At 39.4% G+C, this 27,585-nt stretch overlaps 1 protein-coding gene across 1 annotated transcript; it reads right to left on the bottom strand.

Moving 5' to 3' along the window:
- Positions 1 to 59: 59 nt before the first annotated feature.
- CYP51A1 (cytochrome P450 family 51 subfamily A member 1) lies at positions 60 to 22,995 on the bottom strand. Its single transcript, XM_015134225.3, has 10 exons — positions 22,717 to 22,995; positions 20,286 to 20,384; positions 17,369 to 17,545; positions 16,007 to 16,133; positions 14,756 to 14,930; positions 12,242 to 12,361; positions 11,630 to 11,825; positions 6,836 to 6,931; positions 5,364 to 5,532; positions 60 to 2,148 (listed from the first exon to the last, which is right to left on the bottom strand). The coding sequence occupies exons 1-10, from the start codon at positions 22,888 to 22,890 to the stop codon at positions 1,970 to 1,972; spliced, it is 1,512 nt and encodes a 503-aa protein (XP_014989711.1). The 5' UTR covers positions 22,891 to 22,995; the 3' UTR covers positions 60 to 1,969.
- Between the last annotated feature and the right edge of the window lie 4,590 nt (positions 22,996 to 27,585).

The raw sequence follows: 27,585 nt of genomic DNA, 5'->3' as shown, positions 1-27,585 counted from the left end.
TGCCATTCAAGGCCATTCTGCTCTAGGAGACAGTGGAGAAAAAAAACATGGACAAATGATCTGATCAAGCTGAGTTTACTGCCATTGTTTGACCACCAAGCCTCCTTATGATATTAGGCCTCTGCAGTCACACTTGTTTATGCACCTCAATAATTAGTCTGTGATTAAAAATGAAATCTGTTAAGTCTAAAACTATTCACTAAACATTAGACTAGCCTTATCTCAGGTTCGTAACTAGATACTTCAAGAAATCTGTAACATCTGTAATATGAAAATATCTGAGATTTCTATTGACAAAATCATGGATACTGCTAATGTTGCCCAAATTCATAAATGAAATAAATACTAAATTGCAGTTAGAAATTAGTGCAAATAAAGATGTAATTTTTCCCTCACTCAAGTTCCTGGATTCCCTAACTCTGCTCACTGAAGCACATACTTTACAATTCATGAATACAGGCTATATTTTTTCAAAGAGAATTTTAATGTGAAAAATTAGCAGAGATTCTGCCTTCACAATTAGAGTTTAACATGAGTCTTCCAGCCTTTTAAAAAGAACTGTAATATACAGAAAGCAAAATATTTTGGCATCATCTAGTGAAAACAGATGATGTGGTATTTTTTCAGCCATCTCATATAGTTAGGCCCGGAGTTATAATTTAAGATAAGTTGATTCCTAAACAGAATGTGCTTTACAGAATGTCCCAATTACATTACTCCCAAGGACCTTGTTTCAGATTATCTTAAAGTCAGAGTTCACTGATCTCACATTTTTAAAAGAAAAAAGTTAGTTTAACTGTTTTAATCAACACAAGTAGTAACAAACATCCCTAACTGGATTCTAGAGAGGAAGCAGGGAAGGCCAGGCACGGTGGCTCATGCCTGTAACCCCAGCACTTTGGGAGGCTGAGGCGGGTGGATCACGAGGTCAGGAGTTCAAGACTAGCCTGGCCAACATAGTGAAACCTCCATCTCTACTAAAAATACAAAAAATTAGCCAGGCACGGTGGTAGGCGCCTGTAATCCCAACTACTTGGGAAGCTGAGGCAGAGATTTGCTTGAACCCGGGAGGCGGAGGATCCAATGAGCCGAGATCGTGCCACTGCACTCCAGCCTCGGCAACAGAGCTAGACTCCATCTCAAAAAAAAAAAAAGAGAGGAAGCAGGGAACATGTGAGCCAAAACAAAATTATCCCCTAAGGACTTGACTTTGGACTTCCACATAAATGTGACCTTGTAGAACTAGATACATACTTATCAGGTAAACATGTAATTATTTAGTAATTAGATCAAGATACACGAGCAGTCTTTAGCATTAATAATTACATTATTTTTAAGAAATCTTATCAAATATGGTCCTAGATCTCTTAATTTCCTATATGCAGTGATTTTAGTTAAAATTCCAAAGGATTTATTTTTCTATAACATCTCCATTTCTGAATACCATCATACTAAAACAGTTAGTATTCTCTTATTCAAGGCTTTAGATGTTCGATTATTCCCTCTTCCATCCTCACACACACAATAATTGCCCAGATAAATAATAACCTGTGGTTTCCAAGTATCTCACTGGGATTTTTATTCTTTATACCTTGCAGGACTAGTCCAAGGTTTGAATACCCTGAACTTATTTGGCAAGAGCTATGAGTACTCTTAAAATTACTACATGGAAATTATATTATTTAGAATCTGCCAATTACCTAGATCCCCCCCTGAACAGTTGTTTTACTAATGAACTTCCTGAAAGCACATGTATAAGTAACATAACTATTAGAAAATGTTTCAAATGCTATTATATTTGATAGAACCATTCAGTTAACAAAATACTAAATCAGAAGTTAAACTGGCTTTTAGAATTACACACTCAAAAAAACAGTACACTACAAGAGTTGTTTTGTACACTTCATTCTCTTCGAACGCCTTTGTGGCTTACAGTGACGATCACATATATTAGCTCCTGGCAGTCTTTTCATTTTGATCTTCGTTTGTAACGAATAACTGGGTTTTCAGGGGTGTGAATCATAGTTGTATAATTCACGGTGGGAAAGTATCCATCAATGAGGTCAAATTCATATAAACGAAGCATAGTGGACCAAATTGTCTTAATTTGAACATAGGCAAAATTTTCCCCAATACAACGATGACGCCCTAAAAAAAAGAAAAAGTTACAAGAATTGGTTTAAATTCTTTCTCATCCTTTTTACTCTAAGGTGATATTTTTATTTACATTTTAGATGAATAGCAAATGTACAGATAGTATAATAAAAAGATGACATTCTTTTCACATAAAACTGTGAATTATTAAAAATTCCAGGAGATTTTCAATATCACATTTTAGGAAAACAGTACTTGACTAATCACATAACTTTTCCAATTACTTTTACTGAAAACATATATCTGGGTTAAATATATGGGAAAGTTTGAATCATAAGATGGTAATCTAGTTTGGGAATATAGTAGAATATTCTGTTTCTGTCCCAAGAAAGCCCTAGTTAAAAGTCAATATGAAAACCTTCCAGTCAAAACCTCAAATGTCATTATAAATGATTATGGAAGAAAATGAGATTTAATGAACCCAAAATAATACATATACTAAAAAGTCACATCCATGTAGAAACTGACAAGCTAATTCTAAAATGTATATGCAAATACAAAGGACCTAGGATATCCAAAGCAATCTTGGAAAAAGAACTGAGTTGGAAGACATAAAACTGATTTCAAATCTGACTTCAAGACTAAAGGTAAAACACAAGAGTGGTACTAGGTAAGGATCAACAAATAGATAAATGGAACACAGCACAGAGCCCAGAACAGAGTATTTTTATGGTTATTTGATTCTCAATAAAGACACCAAGCCAATGAGGAAAAGAAAAGTCTTTTCAACATAAGGTCCAGGAATAACTAGATATTACATGGGGGAAAAATGAAATTTTTCACACCATAATCAAATATTAATTCAAGAAGGGTCACAAACCCTGATGCTAACAGCATAAAGTTTAGTAGAGAAGAACAGGAGAATATCTTCATGACATGGGCTAAGCAAAAATTTCAAGACAGGGCCAGAAAGCAATAACCATTTAAAAAACTGATAAATTAGACTTAACTAAAGATTATTCATTTGTCAAAACTCAATGACTGTTGACTTAAGATTTGGGCATTTCATTGCAAGATTTTTCATCAAAAGAAAAAACATAAACTGATACTGAGTGCTTAGCACAGTGCTTGCTTGGCCCATAACTGTACTTATTTCTAGGAGTGACATTTAAGATGAGCATTTACAAGTTGGTCCATATTTCAAATATAACAACTAAAGAGAAGCTTGGGCTTACAGGAAGAATAGTCAAAGGATTTAATCACAACAAGCAAGAAGTATCCTAAAACTGAATCAACAAAAGAGTAGATAAATTCTGATGATTCACAAAATGTAATATTATGAAAATGAATGAACTATATGCACCAACATAAATAAACAGCACAATTACAAAGTAAAAGAATGAGTAAAGAAATTAGAGACATGTAATGTGATTAATGTGAGATCATATATCCCCCCACAAATTCAAGTCCATCCAGAACCTTAGAATGTGATCTTAACTGGAAAATAGGATCTTTATATATGTAATTATTTAAGATGAGATCACCCTGACTTAGGGTAGGCCTTAGATCCAATGACTGATGTCCTTATAAGAATGCCATGTGAAGATACAGAGACATGAACAAGAAGAAAGCCTGTTGAAGATGGGTAGTAATTGGAATGATGTAGTTACAAGCCAAGGATTGCCAAGAGCCACTAGAAGCTAGGAGGATGCAAGGAAGGATTCTCCTGTAGAACCTTGAGGAGGAGCATGGTCCTGCCAATACCTTGATTTCACACTTTCAGCCTCCAAAACTGTGAGAGAATAAATTTCTATTGTTTTAAGCCACCCATATTGTGGTAATTAGTTACAGAAGCCCTAGGAAACTAACACAAAGATTGAAAAAAAGATTGAGGAGACATTGTATCTGTACTCAAATCTCCCATAAAATATAAGTTCAGAGACTATGGTTAGGACCAACTATAAATGGGATGTTAAAAGGAAACAGATTTCAGCTTTAATATAAGGCTCTAAAAATGACAGCTGTCCAAAAATGGAATGAGCTATCATATAACGTAACTGAATAACCCACAACCCATTTCTAGTAAAGTTCAAGTGGAAACCAGATAATTACTAGTTTTGAAATGATTCATCTTTGGGGCAGAAATTGGGCTACAGAACTAACGCTCTTCCCATCTGTATAACAATGATTCTTTGGCCAGGTGGCGTGGCTCACGCCTGTAATCCCAGCACTTTTGGAGGCCGGGGTGGGCAGATCGCTTCAGGCCAGGAATTCGAGACCAGCCTGGCCAACATGGCGAAACCCAGTCTCTACTAAAAGTACAAAAATTAGCTGAGCATGGTGGTTACACAACTGTAATCCCAACTACTCAGGAGGCTAAGGCACGAGAATTACTTGAACCCAGAGGTGGAGGTTGTAGTGAGCTGAGAGATTGCACCACTGCACTCTAGCCTGGGTGACAAAGCAAGACTCTCTCAAACAAACAAACAAAAAAACTATGATTCTTTTATATATTGTGTTATATACCACAGTATTGAATTTATTACATAAAGTTAAGATATGAAGTTCCCAAAGGACTTTATACTTTCCTTTATACATGGAAAAAGTATGACCAATGACAAGTCATCTGTCATTTAAATGATCCCTTTGGAAAGACTCAAGTCATAGAACATAGTTTAATCAGTACAGAGAACCACTGGATAAAGAAATTACTGGAGAAACAAGGGTATACCTAAATTATTTTAGGATCTTATTGAAAATGAAATTTGCAAGCCTACACACAACCTGCCCAGATTCAAAGACCATTTTCTCATAAGGATATTCACAGAGAGCAAATCCAGAAAAGCTTTAATTTTAAAAGACTGTCTTTGCTTTTTTGTGAAATACTAGTAATCTCTTATATTTAACTTAAATTAATTCCCTGAATGGTGTGCTGACTCCAATGGTTCTTTAAAAGAGAAATCCACAAATAGCTTTAAATACTATTGTAAGGGAAAACAAGGGTGGACTATAAAAATTAGACCTAATAAAACCAGACAGGTTAGGAAGTAATGAAGCATTATATAAGGATTCACTGAACAATTCCATTTAGTACAAAGGAAATATTTTTCTCCAACTTATAAAGATTCGTCTCCTATAAAAGTTTGCAAAAATGTCCCTAATGAGGAAAGGGAGAGATAATTTGTAAACACAATTCATATAGAATATTATGACAGAGACAAGTATGTTATCAGAACAAACATTTCCAATATAAAATATAATCATCTTACCAGCTCCAAATGGCACATAGGCAAACTTTTCCCCTGATGCTGGGTTATCCTGTAAGTAGCGATCAGGATTAAAGTCCAGGCGTTCTACCCATGAGTCTTTAAGTCTTTGATTGACAGTGGGAGAAACACACACCTGATGTCCTGGAGGAATGGTATACCCTGCCACGGTCTATAAACAAAAGCCACACATTTCATTAGAGAATTTTAAAATGTGCTGCCAAATAATCAGATAATTGTGTAATAAAGCATGAACATACATGGATACTCAGCTGCTCCTTGACTTATGATAGGTTTACATCCTGATAAATCCATCATAAAGTCAAAAAATTGTAAGTTGAATCACCATAAATCAAGAACCATCTGTACATGTATTTAAAAACTGGCTAGATAATAGGCAAACTAAAAATTATTTTAACTCAAGATGATTTCCAGTGAGCCAGCGTTAGGTTGGAAGTACACAGTACACAAATCAAACCCATAATGCCTTGGAGGTAGGGTTTGAATTTCAGAGAGACTTTCACTATCCAATTTGTACACTTCATACTAACAATTTTTTACAACAAAATGTTATTTTTAAAACCAAGAAAAATATGTACTTTCATTTTTAAAACCCCAATTGTTAAAGAAAAATGCAGAGCATGATTAGCACTAAAGATAAGCATGTAGGCCGGGCGCGGTGGCTCAAGCCTGTAATCCCAGCACTTTGGGAGGCCAAGGCGGGTAGATCACCTGAGGTCAGGAGTTTGAGACCAGCCTGACCAACATGGAGAAATCCTGTCTCTACTGAAAATACAAAAAATTAGCCAGGTGTGGTGGCATGTCCCTGTAATCTCAGCTACTCGGGAGGCGAGGCAGGAGAATCGCTTGAACCCAGGAGGCAGAGGTTGTGGTGAGCCGAGATTGCGCCATCGCACTCCAGCCTGGGCAACGAGAGAAATCCCATCTTTAAAAAAAAAAAAAAAAAGATTAGCATGTATACTATCTACAATTATGTTAAAAATATGTTTTTAGAATATATGAAACTGAAGTTAGGTAAAAATGATTATTCTACTTTTTTAATTTAAAAAAAAAAATCTATTTTATGCTACTCTACTTCCTCTTTTCCTTTTTTTTGACACAAGGTCTTGCTCTGTTGCCCAGGCAGCAGTGCAGTGGTGTGATCATGGATCACTGCAGTTTCAGCCTCCCAGGCTCAAGCAATCTACCGACATCAGCCTCCTGAGTAGCTGGGACCACAAGCGTGTGCAATTCTGGCCAGCTAATTTTTAGAAAAAAATTTGTAGAGATGAAGTCGGTCTCACTATGTTGGTCTCAAACCAGGCTGGTCTCAAATTCTGGCCTCAAGTGATCCTCCCACCTCAGCCTCCCAACGTATTGAGATTACAGGTGTGAACCACCACACCCAGCTATTTCCTCTTTTTGATAAATAAAAACTGGGGGTATAGAGGGGAAGATGTAGCCAAGATACTCACCTGAGGAGTTCTGGCCATTCTCATCATGATCATTATAGGAGGTCTAAGTCTTAATGTTTCTTTTATACAGCGATCAAGTAAATTTAGATCCTTGAGCTAAAATGAGAAAGCATTTCCTGATTGTTATAAATAACATACTTCAACAGTATAAAAAATTAGTTTAACGTCTTGGTTAGTACAAGACAGCTTGCATTCCAGCTAAAAGTAGAGGTAACTGGTTCAAGGTGGCTGGGATTATCATGCTCTACCACTGTCCAAGGTGAAAAAGGAGGGCAAGGTAACAGAAACAAAGGTGATCCGCCCTGAAGAATGAAGTAAGAACCTACAAAATTCACTCCTCCAAAAAATGAAAACGGTAGCAAAAATAATGTCAACTTTTTCAAAATTCTGGAAGATTAATCAAAGGCTTGCAACAATGTAAGGAGAGTTAATTCAAGAAAAATAAATCTGAATCTTGGTAAGAAGAGTAAGCTTTGTGGTAGTGGAAGTTGTATTTCTCTCATCCTCCTCTCCCCAAATCCATGGTAGCCCCGGAAACCAATAGCATGGCAACTATACCAGCTGTGAAAGCCAGAAGCCTAACAAGTATTAGAGGAGCCAGAGCAAATTTTCCAAAAATAATTAGCAAAAATTGTTTAACACTGAAGGCACCAGAGATGGTGATATCAATTGGTGCTAAGAGACAGAACAAGAAGTTTAAAAGGGAAAACTGGAGAATAAGATGTCCACAGGAGACTTTGAAAAGTTCCAACATAAGAGGATCTTGAAGGCCACACATATATATAAGACCATGCACATGCCCAGGTAAGATCTAAGAGGCTGTAATCTTTTACCTCTGGCTGACCTGTATACACAGGTAGTGAAGGCAGACTTGTAACTGCCTGTTGGAGTGTTAATAACATCCCCTAACACACACACACACAGAGCATTTCAGCAAAAGCTAGGAGACTGGCTGTTCAAAGCACCTCAGTAAATCTCTGTCCAAATATCAGATGCCCACTAAAGTAAGTAAGCAGAGATTTCAAAGACTTCACTAAACAAAGAATGACATAATTAATCCAAGAAAGGCAGTAAACAAACAGCAGCAGCAGTAACAATAACAAAAAGCCAGCAACAATAAACCCAGGGAGGAGGGCATCTGATTTCCACAGTTACCACATTATTTTAAATGTACAGTTTTCAACAAAAGCTTACAAAAAACACACCAAAACAGGAAAGTATGGCCAGTGCATAGAAAAAGAAAGCAGTTTAATAGAAACTATCAATGAAGAAGCCCAGACATTGGACTTACTAGATAATGATTTAAATCAGCTATTATAAATAGGTTCAAAGAATTATAGCAAAATATGCCTAGTTATCGCTAGTAAAATAGAGAATATCAACAAATTTTTTTTTAGAAAACCAAATAGAAATTCAAGAACTGAGAAGTATGAGAACTGAAATGAAAAATTCACCCGAGGGAATCAACAGCAGATTTGAACTGGCAGAAGAAAGAATAACATCAAAATAATAATAATAATAAAATATTTAAGAATACATTTAATAAGAGAAGTTTAAACATTGTACACCAAAAACTGCAAAACACTGTTGAAAGAAATTAAAGAACTAAAATAATAGAAAGACATCCCATGTCCATAGATGTAAAGACTGAAATTGTTAAGATAGCAATGCTCCCAAATTAATATAGCAATACAATGCAAACATTGTCAAAAATCTCAGTTAGCTTCTTTGCAGAAATTGACACACTGACCCCAAAATTCATATGGAAATTAAAGGGACTAGGAGTAGATAAACAGCCTTGAAAAGGACAAAGTCAGAGGACTCACACTCCCGAATTCAAAACTTATTACAAAACTACTGTAATGGCACCAGATTAAACATATCAACGGGATATAACTGAGTCCAGAAATAAAGCCTTAAATTTATGGTCAAGAGGCTTTTTAAAACATTTTTTTTTTGGCAGGGCGCGGTGGCTCAAGCCTGTAATCCCAGCACTTTGGGAGGCCGAGACGGGCGAATCACGAGGTCAGGAGATCGAGACCATCCTGGTTAACACGGTGAAACCTCGTCTCTACTAAAAATACAAAAAACTAGCCGGGCGAGGTGGCGGGCGCCTGTAGTCCCAGCTACTCGGGAGACTGAGGCAGGAGAATGGCGTAAACCTGGGAGGCGGAGCTTGCAGTGAGCTGAGATCCGGCCACTGTACTCCAACCTGGGCGGCAGAGCGAGACTCCGTCTCAAAAAAAAAAAACAAAAAAAACAAAAAAAAAAAACTTTTTTTTTTTTTTTTTTTTTACAGACAGGGTCTCACTATGTTGCCCAGGCTGGACCCCAAGTCCTGGGCTCAAGCGACCTTCCCATCTCAGCTTCTCAGTAGCTGAGAATACAGGCATGTGCCACTGCGCCTGGCTATAATAGATTTTTTTACAAAGACAATTCAACGCAGAAAAAATACTCTTTTCAACAAACAGTGTGGGACAACTGGATAACCACACGCAAAAGAATGATAACCTCACACCATATACATAAATTAATTCAAAACAGATCAAAGACCTAAATGTAAGATATGAAACTACAAAACACTAAGAAGAATACACAGAAATAAATCTTCATACACTTTGATTAGGTACTGGTTTCTCCGACACCAAAAGCACATTAAAAAAAAAAATACATGAACTCTTACAACTCAATAATAAAAAGACAACTCATTTTAAAAATGGGAACAGGATGTGAGCAGACATTTCTCCCAAAGAAGATATACCAAAGCCAAAGAGCACATCATAAGACATTCAACATCACTAGTCACCAGGAAAATGAAAAATCAAAACAAAATACCAACTGGGCACAGTGGTTCACGCCTGTAATCCCAGCACTTTGGGAGGCCAAGGCAGGCGCATGACTTGAGGTCAGGAGTTCGAGACCAGCCTGGCCAATATGGTGAAACCTCATCTCTACTAAAAATACAAAAATTAGCCAGGTGTGGTGGTGTGCACCCAGCTACTTGGGAGGCTGAGGCAGGAGAATAGCTTGAACCCGGGAAGCTGAAGTTGCAGTGAGCCAAGATAGCGCCATTGCACTGAAGCCTGGGCATCTCACCAAGACTGTCTCAAAAAAAAAAAAAAAGTACCACTTCACACCTACTATAACAAAAAAATCAAGTTAACAAGTTTGGTGAGGGGGTGAAGTCAGGACCAACATACACTGTTTATTGAGATTTGAAAGTGGTGCAGCCACTTTTAAAAACAGTGTGGCAGTTCTTCAAAGTTATCTTATGACCCAGCAATTCTACTCCTAGGTATGACCCCCACAAAATTGAAAACACATGTCCACATAAAATCAGTATACAAATACAAATATACAGTATACAAAAAATGTTTAGAGCAGCATTATTCATAATAATTTAAAAGGTGGAAACAACCCAAATGTCCATCAACTGATGAATAAACAAAATGTGGTATATCCATATAATGGAGTATTATTGGTAATAACAAAGACTGAAGTAATGATACATGCTACAACATGGATGAACCCTGGTAACATGCTAAGTGAAACAAGCTAGTCACAAAAGACTACATATTGTATGATCCCATTTATATGAAATATCCAGAATAGGCAAACTCATAGAGGCAAAAAGAGATTAATGGTTGCCAAGGGCAGGAGTCAGGGAGAATGAAGCATGACTGCTAATGGGTACTGGCTGTCTTTTGGGAGTGATGTAAATGTTCTAAAATTAAATTATGATGATGGTTTCCCAACTCTGAATATGCTAAAAACCACAAAGTGTAGATTTTAAATGGATGGATTTATGGTATGTAAATATATCAATTAAGTTGTTATTTTAAAAGTTACTAAAAACAAGAATGAGTATTGAGATATCAATACTGAGCTTACAGAAATAAAAGGGATTATGAGAATACTATGAACAATTGTATGCCAACAAATTAGGTAACCTAGATGAAAAGGACAGATTCCTAGAGATATAAACTACTGAAACTGACATAAGAAGAAATGGAATATCTGAATAAACCTGTAACAAATAAATTGAATTAGTAAGTAAAGTCTTCCCAGAAAGAAAAGCACAGATCTAGATGATTTCACTGTTGAATTTTAGCAAATACGTAAAAAAAAAAAAAAAAAAGGATTAACACCAATCATCCACAAACTCTTCCAAAAATTAGAAGAAAAAAAGAATACTTCCAAATTCATTCTATGAGACCAGTATGATCCTGATATCAAAACTAGCCAAAGACATCACAGTGAAACTAGAGATCAATATCCCTTATGAATATGGATGCAAAAATCCTCAACAAAACACCAGCAAATTGAATGCAGTAACATATAAAAAGAACTATGCACCATGACAAAGTAGGATTTATCCCAGGAATACAATTAACACCTGAAAATCAGTGTAATACACCATATTAATATACAACCAAAAACACAAAAGATAACAGGAAGATGATATCAACAAGGTTTGCTTCCAAGATGGAATGTCAGGTTGTGCAGTGAGTTGTCCTCTCTTCCTTTCCACCCCAGCAAGCTGCACAAAGTGTTTGTAAATATCTAGTCCTCATTACTACTACTACTACTACTTTTAGAAGTCTCTGCTCATGTTATGGCAAGAAGCAATAACATTAAGATATTTTAGGTAAGGTTATGGGGAATTTGCTAAAAATAGAGACGCTGATCAGTTTAAGCTATAATACATAGAAAATCTCAAATTGTCCCTTTTAAAAATTAGCCACAGATACTCAAAGTCATAAGGCAGCAATGAAACTGAAAAATCCAACAAACCTGGTCATAAGTTAAAGGAGGCAGATTCTCTCCACAGACTGTTTTCTGTTCTAAATAACATTTTTCTTGAAGTGTTTTGTCTCTGGCCAAAAAGAAGCCCATCCAAGCACTAGTAGTTGAGGATGTATGCTGCCCTGCCAAGAGTAGTCCAATAAGCATCCCTGCTACTTCATCGTCAGTCAAAGGACGCCCATCCCTAAGGAATGAACCAAACACACAAATTTAACATTTTGGCACATACATTTCATGCCTCAACCTTTAAATAAAGTGACATAATGAATACATTTTTCAGGTATAATAGTCTCTTATATTTGACTATCACAAGTCAGAGTTTTTTTTCTCTTAGGGAAGAGACAGACCAGCACAAAACGATTTTGATTACAAAAGACTCCATTACAGTTCATTAGCAAACTTTTACCATACCCAGTTACTGGGATTACAGTAAGATACAGATGCCGATAGTTTATGTCTCAACAATTTAAAAAGTCCAAGGATCATAGTTACCAACTTATTTTGCCAGCAACACTGTTTTTTAACTGGAAATATTACTTAATTGTGTTTTAATGTGTAATTTCCTGCTTCAGCTTAATATGTTATCTGAATAGCACTTACTTGTATGTAGCATCTAGTAAAGTTTGCAGAATGTCATCAATTTTTTCTTGAGACTGTCTGCGTTTCTGGATTGCCTTATAGAAAATATTCTTGATTTCCCGATGAGCTCTGTCCCTGCGTCTGTAATTAAAAGACAAAGATGATTTTTTTAATAAAGAAATAACCTTCTAGGATCAAATTCATTTTGAAAACCAGGACCTAGCATAAAGCACCTTATTTAACCAACTTTAATGACTCTAAAATAATTGACAAAAAAATCAGAACCAGGAACATATTGGAAGTCATGAAAATCTTACACTGTTAAAAATGTCCATAGTCCCTAAGGGCAAGAACTGTGCTTTATTTAACATATATATCTCAGATTCTTAACATATTACCTATGTTCAAACTAAAGGCCTAAAACAAGGAAGAAATTCCTTTAGGAGTATTTTCCAGTTCAACAGAAAGTAGAATACTCTTAAATTAACATAAAATTCCAATTTTAATACCAAATCAAGTCTTAAAGTAGGAGAGTCACTCTGGTTCCTCTATGGAATCTGATTCTACTTTTCACTTTCTAATACAACAGTTTTTTGTAGGGGGTGAAAATACTAGCAGATTCAGAAAACAAACTTCAACTCCTAAATTTTACCTTTAAATAATATGTTCATTATGTAGCAGGTACCATGTTAAGTATTTTACATGAATTACTCACTTTTATCTTCCTGTGAGGTACATACATTAACCTCAAGTTATAGCTAGCTGCATAAGATCACACAGAAAGCAAACATTGGAGCTTGAATTTAAAACTAGGCAATCTGACTCCCAAGCCCCCTCTTAAATCAAGCCTTCTAATAAAAACTCCTACACTGTTTCATTTACAAGATTGTTATTCTGTTATTGAGAATCGACTGAGACCATGTGTACAGAAGAGAAGATGTTAGAGCTTAACTGTATGAATACAGTCAAACCAGGAAAACATAGGCCTGTTTAAGAAGGTGAATGGAATAATTTGGTTAAATTAGTCAGTATGAGTAAAAGAAAGAAAGACTGGGCCAGAATGTAAAGGGCTTAACATAACAAGTTCTGACTTCATCCAAGAGACACAGCAGGTAGAAACAGGCAGATAGAAATGCACATTTATGGGCCAGGCACTGTGGCTCATGCCTGTAATCCCAGCACTTTGGGAGACCGAGGCAGGCGGATCACGAGGTCAGGAGATCGAGACCATCCTGGCCAACACAGTGAAACCCCATCTCTATTAATAATACAAAAAAATTAGCCGAGTGTGGTGGCAGGCGCCTGTAGTCCCAGCTACTCGGGAAGCTGAGCCAGGAGAATGGCGTGAACCCAGGAGGCGGAGCTTGCAGTGAGCCGAGATGGCACCACTTCACTCCAGCCTGGACGACAGAGTGAGACTCCATCTCAAAAAAAAAAAAAAAAGAAATGCACATTTATGGAGAACCCACTATGGGCCCAGGGCTGTGCTGGGTGTTCTAATATAATATATATTAAAACATTTTGAAACTGCAAAGCTACTTGCAAATATAAGGTATGATGAGTTCCAGAGAACTTTAGAGAATTTCTCCTGGCTCTTCCTTTTACTCCCACCCCTCTTCTAATCTATAACTAGATAGAGGGGACAGAAATAGAAGGAAAAGGGACTAGCAATCTATCTCCTCCCATCTGTCACCTAAACACCTAAACACAAATGAATCAACAAAAGTATAGAAAGCCTACTAATACGCAAAACACTAAGCACTAAGCTGTAGATCACATCCTAAAAGCAATATTTCTTTATATCAGAGGCAGTCCCTGTCCTTAAGAAACAGAAAATTAAATAAAGGCACAAATATTCAAAACAAAGAAACTTCACAATAAAATAAAAAGCCACCCAAGATGTCAAACAAGTGCTTAGAGAAGGGCTGTATCACTTTTAAGTATAGTTCAGAGACTTTCCTGAGGATAAGGAATATGTGAGGTAAGCAGGTTTTAAACTAGGCTGGGCTCAGCGGCTCATGCCTGTAATCCCAACACTTCGGGAGGCTGAGGCAGATGGATCACCTGAGGTCAGGAGTTCGAAACCAGCCTAGCCAACATGATGAAACCCTGTCTCTACTAAAAATACAAAAATCAGTTGGGCATGGTGGCACATGCCTGTAGTCCCAGCTCCTCGGGAGGATGAGGCAAGAGAATTGCTTGAACACAGGAGGCAGAGACTGCAGTGAGCCGAGATCACACCACTGCACTACAGCCAGGGCAACAGAGCAAGACCCCATCTCAAAAACAAAACCATAAATATTAGACTAGACAGACAGTAAATCACCTTTGTAATAAACTGAAACTTACTTTAAATGAGCTCACTATATAAAGAAAACTTGTCTTGAATTCTTATAGAAGAAAGGGGGTTCATAATCTTACCCATTTTGTATGTTTTTCTTGTTTAATTTTTATCTTTGTTAAGGCAAAGCATACCAACACTACAATAATTATACAAAGTTAAATAACCAAGTGTAGTATCTTCCTTATCCATACCTGAAACTAGGCAAAGGCAGCCAACCTGGTAACAGCCAGGCTGCATGGCTGAAACCTCCATCCAAATCTGCATACAGCTGTGCCACCTTTTCATTGAGTTGACTTCTGATTTCCTTTCCATGCAAACAATGGCTAGCTGTTAAAATTATGAGCTCAGAAAGAGCTTCAAACACATCTAGGGGAAAAAGAAGATTATTCTCATTACTATTTCCAAAAAGTGAAAGAAAATTGAGAATAAAAACAGAGCTCAATAACAAACAAGATCCTATTGATATCATCAAAAAAAGTCTGTAGACAGACATGTGACTATGTACAACAATAAAGAGGGGCAATAAACCAAACAATAGGAAGTACCCTGTCCCTCTGAACAGGCAAAACAGATCCCAGAAACACATCTCAAAACCTCACTCATAAGCACTTCATCATAAAAAGAATAAATGTGGTTATTTGATTTTCAGGTCACAATAACAAAAGCAGAAAAATGTTATTTATAGTGCATATGACAATAATAAGGTACTTCCCAAGGAACAGCAGCCAAAGATCAGATTATTTCCCAGGTTAAAAGTAGGAAGATCAGGACTAAAATGGAATTACTAGCCATATACAAAAGAAAACTATAATCACCAATTAGTATATCCCAACACTGGAGACAAACGCACCAAGCAAGCATAATTTGATGACACTCAACTCACAAAAATTATCCAATTAATTTCCTGTTAATTCCACATTCACTAAATGAACTTCCAATGATCATTTGGCTTTCCAATTATATTTGTCAATAAAGAGAATATCAGTAAATATTCTGGATTTCTTGGTGCTGTAATTATAAGTCTCACATGCATTATTACATTGGCATTCTAATTTATACATCAGTTTCTTATATGATTAGAAAATATATCATATCAACTTAAGTACACCAAAAACAAAGATTCTGGACCTCTTATAGAGGCCGAAGGCCAGACCCAGAATGTAGTGACCTGCTGCCCTGGGTCCTGCCGCCCTGTGGGCAGATGTTGCTTCCTACTATGGGCACAGCAATTGCCTCTGAAGGCAATACTTAACTGCAGCCCAGTATAAAAGCTGGATTCTCAGTTATAACTTCATGGTAATCATTACATATCCCTCCCATAAATCCAAGGTAGTTTTACATACACTGTAATTTGCTTTTTATGTACTACACACATATATACTCTACTTTTCTATTCACAGAGAAGTAGAAATGTGAAGATAAACAAAAAACATTTTGCTTACTTTTTTCTCCACTTTCTCCCCAACTCTGAAAGTATTCCTTTGTTTCTTTTTCAATTATAGAAACATGCTGTTTAAAGTGGGCAATGTTAAGGCCACTTTTTAACATTTTCTTCTGCTCCAAGAAAACCTTCAAAAAAATTCAAAAAGGGGATACAGCACTAAAACACATTTTTGTTTTATCATGAAATCCATTTAGATTATTATACCTATGTAACAGTAACACAACTAGTGGTTTTAACCCTTTGGGCATTTACATTTTAAGAGTCTAAAAGAATAAATATATATGACTCTAAATGAATGGAGTCTAAATGAATATCTGAGCAGAGGGATTTTGCAGGGCCCTCTTTTTTGGCCTTAAGGAGAACCATTCATTCCCTCATTCCCCATCACTACAAACAAGATTTAATGTTAACTCTTAACTGCTATAGTAGGATACTGGCTAATGTGTGTTACATTCACAGCCAGAGCCCATACCAAGCTTTGGGGCCAATTGTCTGATTTGTGTTCTATTATCAACTTAAAACAATTTCATATTTGGCTTTTGAGGGTAACACATACACATCGATGTACCCCACACCTGAAGTAGTTGCATTAAAAGAGGACTTCTAAAGTCAGCAATCTCTAAACAGCTCTTATGTTAGAATTTCAGGCAGGAATGGGTAGGTAGGAAGTCCTTTTGATGAAATAACAGGATTGTCTTATAACCCTTTCATATTAAATCCCAATATGCTAAGTTATCACTGATTCCATTATTTATACAGGAAGCCCTTTAATATTGTTTAGCCATGACAGCAACTATAAAACAAAATACCCATTACTTATCAGTTATCCATGGCCCTTCTTCTCACGATTCTTCAGACTTTTGAACCAAGTGAATAAACCGGTTCTACATTGTATTATATTTTTGTTTGGTTGGTTTCTTTGTGGGTGGATGGGTGTGTGTGTGTGGGTGGGTGGGTGGGTGGGTAGGTGTGGTTTTTTGTTTTTGAGATAGAGTCTCACTCTGTTGCCAAGGCTAAAGTGCAGTGGTGTGATCTCAGCTCACTGCAACCTCCACCTCCCGAGTTCAAGCGATTCTCATGCCTCAGCCTCCCAAGTAGCTGGGATTACTGGTGTGCACCACCAGCTCCAGCTAATTTTTATATTTTTAGTAGAGACGGGGTTTCGCCATGTTGACCAGGCTGGTCTCGAACTCCTGACCTCAAGTGATCCACCCACCTCGGCCTCCCAAAGTGCTGGGATTACAGGCATAAGCCACCATGCCTGGCTGTTTCTACATTTTAAATGTATAATGTCTCACTATTAGCTATAACTACTGAAGTATAGATTTGCCTTTGTTCATGGTATAACAGTGTCACCTACTGGATTAGGCACATCGTATGCAACTCCCTTCCCAAACACAGGTGTTGTCAGGCGACTGTAGACATCTTCTGCATTCAGGTCTTCATTTTTACTATTAAAAAGCAGTGCAGCAGCATCACTCCCCAGAAGGTAAGTAAATGTCTTGCCTACCATGGTAAAACTAAATACAGGTCCATACTAAAAAGAGAAAAGTACACATGGTGATGTTACAAAAAACATGCAACACTAAGACAATAACTTTAAAATCACAAAAGAATGCATTATTGAAAAAATAAAAACATATATAAACCTTAAAGCAATTCTTTTCATCTTGCCATACTCCTTCCTTTGTCCAAATTTATAATTATGTTCATTTAGTTGCAAATGTAGTACAAATATAACTGTTAATTATGCTTTTTTCAGTTTATATTGACAATATTTTCTATTGTCTATATAAATATCACAATGTTAATTTACTGACTACTCTTTAATTATAGGACATCAGGGTTTTCTTTAGTTATTACAGCTAATTCTGTGATGAACACCTCTGAAAGTATAGACTTTTCTTCCCCCTTTGTTTAAAAACAAATTTTACAAGACTAATCAAAGATTTTGACCTTTTCTATAGTACCTGCTATGTGAAGAACTAAAAGTTTATTTATCTATTTTAGCACTATCTCACCTATATTAAATGACTTCATTTTTTATTTTATATTAATTTGGTTAGATGTTAAAAGCTTCCCCTTGCAGTTTTCTGATTATTATTGAAGACTAGACTCTGGGGGTATAATCATGAACAAAAATACTGTCCCCAACTCACCAAGCTTAGTCTATTGGAAAAAATACAAATTAATCAATGTAAAACTGCAAATGTGATAAGTATTCAGAAAGGAAAGCAACTCTGTGATGAGAGAATATAAAAAAGGGAGACCTAACAGAGGAAAAGACAACTGGGTTCAGACCAGAAGAATGAGGGGTTAGTTTGGTAGCTAAACATACACAAAGGACCTAAAGGTAAGGGAAAGAGAAAGGAGAAGATGAGAGTTGAGCACGAGGCAGCGTTAGACCTTACAGAGCCTCACAAGCCACTTTAAGGAAGTTTTTAAATGGGTGACAAGAATTTTTCAGAGAAAAAGGAAAGATGCCGTTGAAAGAGAAGTCAACAATACACTGAGAAAACAAATAAAAGTAAAAAGTTCCTGAGACAAAAGAGGGATGGAGAGTTCAGCCTCCAACAAGAGGCAAAATATAGTTGTAATAAAATCAAAGTGGTAGAACACAGTGAACCAGACTGTCTGTGTTCAAATCCCAGCTCCTCCACCTATTTGCTGTATGACTTTGGTCCTATAGTCAGATAACTTACTATCTCTGTGTTTAGTTTCTCTCACCTATACAATGGTAATAATAATAATAGCAGTTCTTCACAGAGCTGCTGCCAAATTTTATATACTTGTATATATTTGTATATAAAATTATATACAAATTTTATACACAGGGCAGAGAAGAGTACCTTGGCTTACTTAGCACCTTAATGACTTGTTTTCCATTATTGTTATCGTTAATAAAAGTATAGGCTCAGAAATCAGAACATGTGTAAATCCTGGCTGGCCACTGTTTAGCAGTGAATCCAAGAAGAAATTATATATCCTCTCTGCTTCTCAGTTTTGTCATCTGTAAAACAAATATACCTGAAAGGGTTTCTGTGCAGCTTCAGTGAGATGATCTTTGTAAAGCACTAAGTACTGGCAGAAAGTAAGTGTTTTATAATTATTACTGTGATAGGAAGAAAAGAGAATAGGATTACTATATAAATACAAATAGGTTTGCATATCTGAAACTGAGAAAATGAGGAAGTTTCCTTTAAATGGTTTTTAATCATTGTCTCCTAAATCAATGTTTTTAATCATTGTCCCCTAAACAGGAGAAAAAATCATCTGCTTTGATGGAGAGGTAGAAAGATTCAGAAGTTTAGAAAAGTGAAGGTTTGAATTAGTCATTGTAATGAGCAGAAAAGTAGGCCCAATCACAAGAACATAATAGGACTGTGGAGCAGTGTTCAAATATCATTAAGGTAAGCAATCATAAAATCAAGAAGAAACTGAGCTGGTGCTGAGGGAGACAATAACTGGCTGCCTCCGAGGGTGACTTCTGCCAGCTGAACACAATGAAAAGATGCAGGGTTTAGGAAATGTAAAGTACAGTATTGGCAAGAGTGTAATGGAAACGACATGCCATGGACCCAAAGTGGAAAAAGGAAAGTGAAGAATGAAGGCTGATGGATCAGGAGAAAGTAAATGGAATGCAAGATTCAACGAGGTCAAAGAATAGTTATAATTTAAGGAGTTGCACAAGCAAACCAGGAGAAGGTATGGTCTAAGAATAGGATATCTACATTAATACTGTGAAGGTGAAAGAGTTAAGAGTGAGAAGTCCAAAGTGAGACTGTGAAGTAAATGGCTTAACTGGCACAGGAAAGCTCATTAGAGAGAAGACGGGCAAAGAATTGAGTAGCTATGCTGTCATGTGAGTCATCCAAGTGGACAGTGAAATCACAGAAGATGTATAGAGCAGGTTAGAAAATCCCACAGATGCATGGTAAAGAAAAATGAGGGTTAATTAATATCAATTTTAACAACAATAAGTGAATAGAAAACTCAGAACAGTGGCTTTTAAACCATAGTTGCCAGAACTACAGGGTTCCTCAGTGGTGTCTCAAAGATGACCCCAGGACATGGGAAAAGCTAAAAGGATAGGTATCTGTAAGATACCACCTCTTAAACCAGAGCAGTTTCCATTTTGTTTCCCATACTGAAGATACATATACAATTACAGTATTTTTAAATGTTCTGCCACTTTTTAAAAAAAAAGTTTAAAAAGCACTTCTCTCGTTTTTTGTTTTTTTTGTTTTTTTCCCCCTCTAATTATTTGGAAGACTTACCTTCTCATATGCATTTTCTAGAAATTCAACTGGACTTTTCCCAAAGGCTATGGCATGCCCAAGGAATGGAATCGGGGAGAAAATGTATGGAGGACTTTTCTACAAGAGAAAAACATAATAAATTCAGTTCTCGCTTCATTTCAAGAGAGAAATCCAGTTTCATTTCATGACCAAACTATTAAACAAAATAGCTATTAAGACTTAAAAAAAAGTTACCAAAAAAAAAAAAGGAAGCATCAGAAGTAACTTGAGAACAGCCAAATCACAAATACCTTAAGAGAGTAGCTATTGTAGAAAAGAACAGAAACTCAAAACAAGGTGTAAAATAAACAACTAGATAAACACTAAGGCACTGTAACTTTAAATGATGGACACTGTCCAGAAAGTGGCCATTTATTATTGGTGTCTCCAGGCAACTTTTCTAACCATTAATAGCAAAAAACCAAAAAGGTCAAACTACAGTTGTCCTTTGCCATTTGTGGGGAACTGGTTCCAGGACCCCCTCATAGATTTGTATCCAGGGATCCTCAAGTCCCTTATATAAAATGGCAAGGTATTTGCGTATAACCTATGCACATCCTCTCATATACCTTAAACCATTTCTATATTATTTACAATACCCAATACAATGTAATGGCTATGTAAATAGTTGTTAAACTGTGTTTTTTTATTTGTATTATTTTTTATTGTTGTGTTATTTTGTATTGGGGTTTTCCCCCAAGTATTTTAGATCTACACTTGGTTGAATTCCCAAATGTGGAATTCGTGTCCCCGGAGGGCCCACTATATTGTTTCTTCACTACTTACTTCTTCTACTACTCACAATTTTAGTCCGAGACACTCGCTTAAAGAAGGTATCAAAAAAACAAACAGTAACTTGTGGTATAGAAAGAAGGGAAATGTTTAAGAAGCTACATTTATTTCTCAGTAAACAATCCATCTCATGCTTCTCTCACTGCAAGTGAACTAGAGCCACTGATTTTAGAGAGTAGATCAGCTCTAGCAAGAACTCTAGCATTCTTCATAAAAGGTTCTTTAGATGCCACAAAATGAGACCTGCAGATTACAACATTAAGCATCCTGAAAATCAAACTTACAATAATGAAAAAGGGTAATACTCCTCAATTCTCTGGTGGTCTCAAATAGAAAGGAGCCCCACAACCTCACAGCACTCCTCAGCTAATAGAACTATCTTTGAACAGTAAAAGTAACTTTGTCTTCCCAGAGACAAATATCACTTCCTTAAAAATCCCATGTGTAGGAAATAAATAAATAAATAAATAAATAACTCTGTCTTATACCTGGTATGGTTCAAACAAAAATTATTTTAAAAGCTACTTGGTCAAAAGTTTGTACATTGCATTGTCAGTAAAAGGATAGTTTTCAAAAGCTACTACTTATTGCTGACTGTAAAGGGTGCATCCATCAAATAACATTTAGGAGGTTGAAAGCTAGGTTAATAAAGCTGTTAAATTGGAGAAAATGATTTTTTTTTTTTTTTTTTTCTGAGATGGAGTCACGCTATCGCCAATGCTGGAGTCCAGTGGCGCGATCTCGGCTTACTGCAACCTCCGCCTCCTGGGTTCAGGCGATTCTCGGGCCTCAGCTTCCCAAGTAGCTGGGACCACAGGAGTGTGCCACCACATCCAGCTAATTTTTGGGGGTTTTTTTTGTATTTTAGTAGAGATAGGGTTTCACCATATTGGCCAGGCTCGTCTGGAACTCCTGACCTCAGGTGATCCACCCGCCTCAGCCTCCCAAAGTGCTGGGATTACAGGCATGAGCCACCGCGTCCGGCCGAGAAACTTGTATTATTAGCATCGGAGGAAGGCCCTTACCATACTCCAGTCATTCCCACTATCACACTCTACACATCCTCCTTAATATGGGTATAAACCGCCATTAGGGGCACTACTACAGCCCACAAAACCCTGAACCACACAGGGCAGCCTCCAGGATGACGGGCCAGCTGCCAACAGCATCGCCATCAGGACCCCCACCAAGGGCCCCAACGACCAGAGGGGTCGTTCAAACCCACAGCCGCCAATCCAGCCACCGCCACTAGGAGCACCACTGCCGTGGTCAGTACAGCCACCGCTACAACCACAAATGCCGCAACCACGACCCCGTCCAGGATCAGATACACAGCCGGGGAGGCCAGCAACGCCTCCCATCACAAGGTAACGGCGGGCGCTACAGCCAGCGCCACCAGCGGCAGTGCCGCCGCCGCAGCCACTACTCCAGCCCCCAGCGCGCCTGCCACCACAGCCACGCCAAGCATGGCTGCAGTCGCCCCCAGTTGCCTTCCAGCCAGAGCACTGAGCCGGTCGGGGCCACTGAGCCGGTCGGGGCCACGGAGCCGCCCACGCCAGCCCTTCGGCCGCCTCAGCTGCGGCACGCGCCCCACTCGGACCCTAAAGAATGTACGTACCGCCCCTGCGGGCAGCTGGACCAGGTGGCCGGCGGCGAGACGGAACAGGTAGACTAAACTGAGGGTGAAGGCGCAGGCGATCAGCAGCATGGACAGGAGGTTGCCGCCTGTCACCTTCTCCATCGCCTGGCCCAGCACCGACCCACCCGCCTGCAGCAAGCCCAGCAACATCATCCCGGCCGCCGCCGCTATTTCACTCTGCCGAAGACACTGAAGGCCGAGGTCGCCACCGCTGCTCCTAGTCGACGGAGCGAGAGAAGCTGGCAGATGGTCGTCCACAGGCGGCCCCGGCCCCCAGGTTTCCTACTAAACCTAGCCCCACCCCTCGGGTCCCACGCGCGCCACCTTGTGCGTCACAGAATGGGGCGGGATGTGCCGCTGGCCACGCCCCTTAAATAACACTCTGCGAAGCCGTGGTCTTCTTGCGCGGGATAGGGGACCTGAGGAAGCGGGCTGCGCCTGTGGCACAGTGGTACGGGAACGGAAGAGAACTTAGCTGAAGAGGCGATCAATCCCTGAGAATCGCGGGCGACCCACTTTTGTATGCCCGGGTGCGGGGTACCAGGGCACGTTGTTGAAGGCACTGAGCGGAGGGATCTCAGGGCGAGTTCGACCGGCTACAGCGCGCTCTGTGATTGCACCGCGAGCGCCTGAGGTGATCTCGGCCTACATCGCGTCAGCGGGGCCTGGGGCGTGAGCACCGCCCCCTGTCCGGGCGCCGGGAACTGTGACACCTTTAACGGTGGCACCTCACCCTGCTCCGGGGCCACGTCCTGGGGACTCCGACAACTCCAAATAAGCCCTCAGGGACTGGGGTTGTGAAAAGCGAGATCGTGAAGACGCTGGCCTTATACCGAAGGGTGGGACGGTGAGGTCAGCCCCGTCCCACTCCTACTAAAATCAACCTGACAGGTATTAATATGCCACCATAAAGTTAACAAAAGTTGGTGATTAAGTATGCTGGGTTTTACGGAAACAGATTTTCCAAAATAAATGTAGATGTTGTAGGACCTCGCGAGCCATTTGAGGCAGCATTCCCCAAGGACGGCACTTTGAAGGTTTAGCGGCCAGAAAGATTCTGAAGCTGAGTTCTGTCCTGCCGTCACAACCTTCGCTCCTATGGCTTCACAGAAGCGTCTCCCATGACTACCAAATTTAACTCCTTCCAGATCACCCATGGGAGCACCTGACCAGATTTATTTAATCAATGTTAAGAACTAGGTTTTGTGCTCAGCTACGGTATAGAGCAGCGAATGAGACAAAACTGCAAGGCCCTGGGGGAATGATTAGGAATAGCCAGTGAAAGGGAAATTAATGAAGTGTGTAAGTATATTAATCAAGAAGTATATCCTTTCCCTTGAGGTAGAATGTAATATATCACCCTCCGCCCCCCGAAGCCTGGGTTAAGAGAGAACATTAACTGCTTATTTCTCCTCTATGCATGGAGAGTCTTATCTGTGTTCCATCGTTTCACATTCCTTGAGGCACAGCGAGTTCTTGCTTCCCTCCCTAGCGCTGCTGTAAAGTCACAAAACTGGTAAGTGTTACAAAAGCAGGTATTCCCAAGGATGTAAGGTGTAACAAATGTAAAACAGTAACTGCCTTTGTTCTTGCTTCTGCAAGTACGCTTCCTGCAGCACGTAACTCCCGCCACAAACTGCTTAAAAGGTGATTGATCCCTTTATTCCGGGCTCAGACTTTCTGGACCCTAGTCCGACTGAGCCGGTGATCACCTTAATAATAAAGGCTCTCCTGAACTCTGCTCGGTCTCTCCCGTCTATGATTTATCCCGCAACACTAGTTGCCTGCGGAACACCTCTACCTAGAGAGCTAACACTCATCTCCGGTCAGTAAATGCAAAACTAAACCCGTTGTCTCCTCCTACCAACTTGTCCCTCCTATAATGCCTGTGATTAAAAGGCATCACTATGGCTGGGCGCGGTGGCTCACGCCTGTAATCCCAGCACTTTGGGAGGCCGAGGCGGGCGGATCACGAGGTCAGGAGATCGAGACTACGGTGAAATCCCGTCTCTACTAAAAATACAAAAAAAATTAGCCGGGCGCGGTGGCGGGCGCCTGTAGTTCCAGCTACTCAGGAGGCTGAGGCAGGAGAATGGCGTGAACCCGGAGGCGGAGCTTGCAGTGAGCCGAGATTGCGCCACTGCACTCCAGCCTGGGCGACAGAGCAAGACTCCGTCGAAAAAAAAAAAAGAAAAAAAAAAGGCATCACTGTGCACACTGTTGCCCTCCTCCATGCTTCATCTAATTAGTCATAAGATCATATAATTCTACCGTCTTAAAAGTTGCACCCTTCCGGGCGGGCCCAGTGATTCACGCCTGTCCCAGCACTTTGGGAGGCCGAGGCGGGCGGATCACGAGGTCAGGAGATCGAGACCACGGTGAAACCCCGTCTCTACTAAAAATACAAAAAAGCAGCGGGGTGCGGTGGCGGGCGCCTGTAGTAGTCCCAGTTACTCAGGAGGTTGAGGCAGGAGAATGGCGTGAACCCGGGAGGCGGAGCTTGCAGTGAGCCAAGATTGTGCCACTGCACTCCAGCCTGGGCGACAGAGCAAGACTCTGTCTCAAAAAAAAAAAAAGAAAAAAAAAAGGCATCACTGTGCACACTGTTGCCCTCCTCCATGCTTCATCTAATCAATCATCAGATCATATAATTCTACCGTCTTAAAAGTTGCACCCTTATGGGCAGGCGCGGTGATTCACGCCTGTAATCCCTGCACTTTGGGGGGCTGAGGCGGGTGGATCACCCGAGGTCAGGAGTTCGAGACCAGCCTGGCCAACATGATGAAACCTCGTCTCTACTAAAAATACAAAATATTAGCCGGGCATGGTGGTGGGCGCCGTTCATCCCAGCTACTCAGGAGGCTGAGGCAGGAGAATCGCTTGAACTCGGGAGGCAAAGGTTGCAGTGAGCTGAGATCACGTCACTGTACTTCAGCCTGGGCAACAAGAGCAAAACTCTGTATCAAAAAAAAAAAAAAGAAAGAAAAGAAACTGTGATATATATATATAGAATGGAATGCTACACAGTCACAAAAAGGAATGAATTATTGGCATTTTCAGCAACCTGGATGGGATTGAAGACTATTATCCTAAGTGAAGTAACTCAGGAATGGAAAACAAAACATCATATGTTCTCACTCATAAGTGGGAGCTAAGCTATGAGGACGCAAATGACCCAATGGACTATGGGGACTCAGGGAAAGGGTGGAAGGGGGTGAGGGATAAAAAGACTACAAATTGGGTTCAGTGTATACTACTTGGTGATGGTTGCGCCAAAATCTCACAAATCACCACTAAAGAACTTACCCATGTAACCAAATACCACGTTTCCTAAAACCCTATGGAAATAAAAAATTAAATTAAAAAAAAAACTCAACAGTTTTCTATTAAGTCAGGTGTAAAAGGGATTTACAACAATCTAAAACAATGCCATTCTTCTCACTAATCTTTTGTTTTTGAAAATACAGCTATAGGCCAGGTGCGGTGGCTGACTTCTGTAATCCCACTACTTTGGGAGGCCCAGGTGGGCAGATCACAAGGTTAGGAGTTTGAGACCAGCCTGACTAACATGGTGAAACCCCATCTCTACTAAAAATACAAAAATTAGATAGGCGTGGTGGCACGTGCCTGTGATGCCAGCTACTCAGGAGGCTGAGGCAGGAGAACTGCTTGAACTCAAGAGGTGGAGGTTGCAGTGAGCTGAGATTGCACCACTGCACTCCAGCCTGAGCGACAGAGCAAGACTGTCTCAAAAAAAAGAAAAGAAAATATAGCTGTATTCGTGAAATGACATTATTTATGTAAACATAGATTATTTTCAATAAATTTATATTTTTATTGATTTTAGTTTGTAATACTGTATTGATAGACATAATCCATTTTTAAAAAATGGCTCTCTAGGGTTCTTAATAATTTATTATTTTAAGTCCTAATGTAACCACCCAAGGGGTTCACCTTGCCCGCTGCCTAGAGAGAGCCGATTCATCAAGGCAGGGAAATTGCAATAGAGAAAGTAATTCACGCAGAGCCAGCTGTGTGGGAGACTGGAGTTTTATTATTACTCAAATCAGTCTCCCTGAGCATTCAGAGAGCAGAGTTTTTAAGTATAACTTGCTGGGCAGGGATAGGGGGTAGCCAGTGACACACGTGTGGTGATTGGTCAGGGATGAAATCATAGGGAGTTGAAGCTGTCTTCTTGCCCTCAGTTCCTGAGAGGAGGCCACAAGATCAGATAAGCCAGTTTATTAGTCTGGGTGGTGCCAGGTGATCCATCAAGTGCAGAGTCTGCAAAATATCTCAAACACTGATCTTAGGAGCAGTTTAGGGAGGGTCAGAATCTTACAGCCTCCAGAGGCAGGAGAATGGCCTGAACCCAGGAGGAGGAGCTGGCAGTGAGCCAAGATCTTGCCACTGCACTCCAGCCTGGGCGACAGAGCTAGACTCCATCTCAAAAAAAGAAAAAAGAAGAAGAAAAAAAAAAATCTTACAGCCTCCAGCTGCATGACTCCTAAATCATAATTTTTAATCCTGTGGCTAATGTTAGTATAGTTCCCAGGCAAGAAGGAGCTCTGTTTTGAGAAAGGGCTGTTACCATCTTTGTTTAAACTATAAACTGCAAACTTAAGTTAGTTTCTCCCAAAGTTCATTCAGCCTACACCCAGGAATGAACAAAGACAGCTTGGAGGTTAGAACAAGATGGAGTCGGAGTCTGGCTGGGCATGGTGATTCACACCTGTAATTTCAGCACTTTGGGAGGCCAAGGTGGGTGGATCACCTAAGGTCAGGAGTTTGAAACCAGTCTGGTCAACATGGGGAAACCCCATCTCTTCTAAAAATACAAAAATTAGC

This window comes from Macaca mulatta, chromosome 3 (assembly GCF_049350105.2).
Source record: "Macaca mulatta isolate MMU2019108-1 chromosome 3, T2T-MMU8v2.0, whole genome shotgun sequence".
NCBI lineage: Eukaryota > Metazoa > Chordata > Mammalia > Primates > Cercopithecidae > Macaca > Macaca mulatta.
This window is presented reverse-complemented; position numbering and strand designations above follow the sequence as displayed.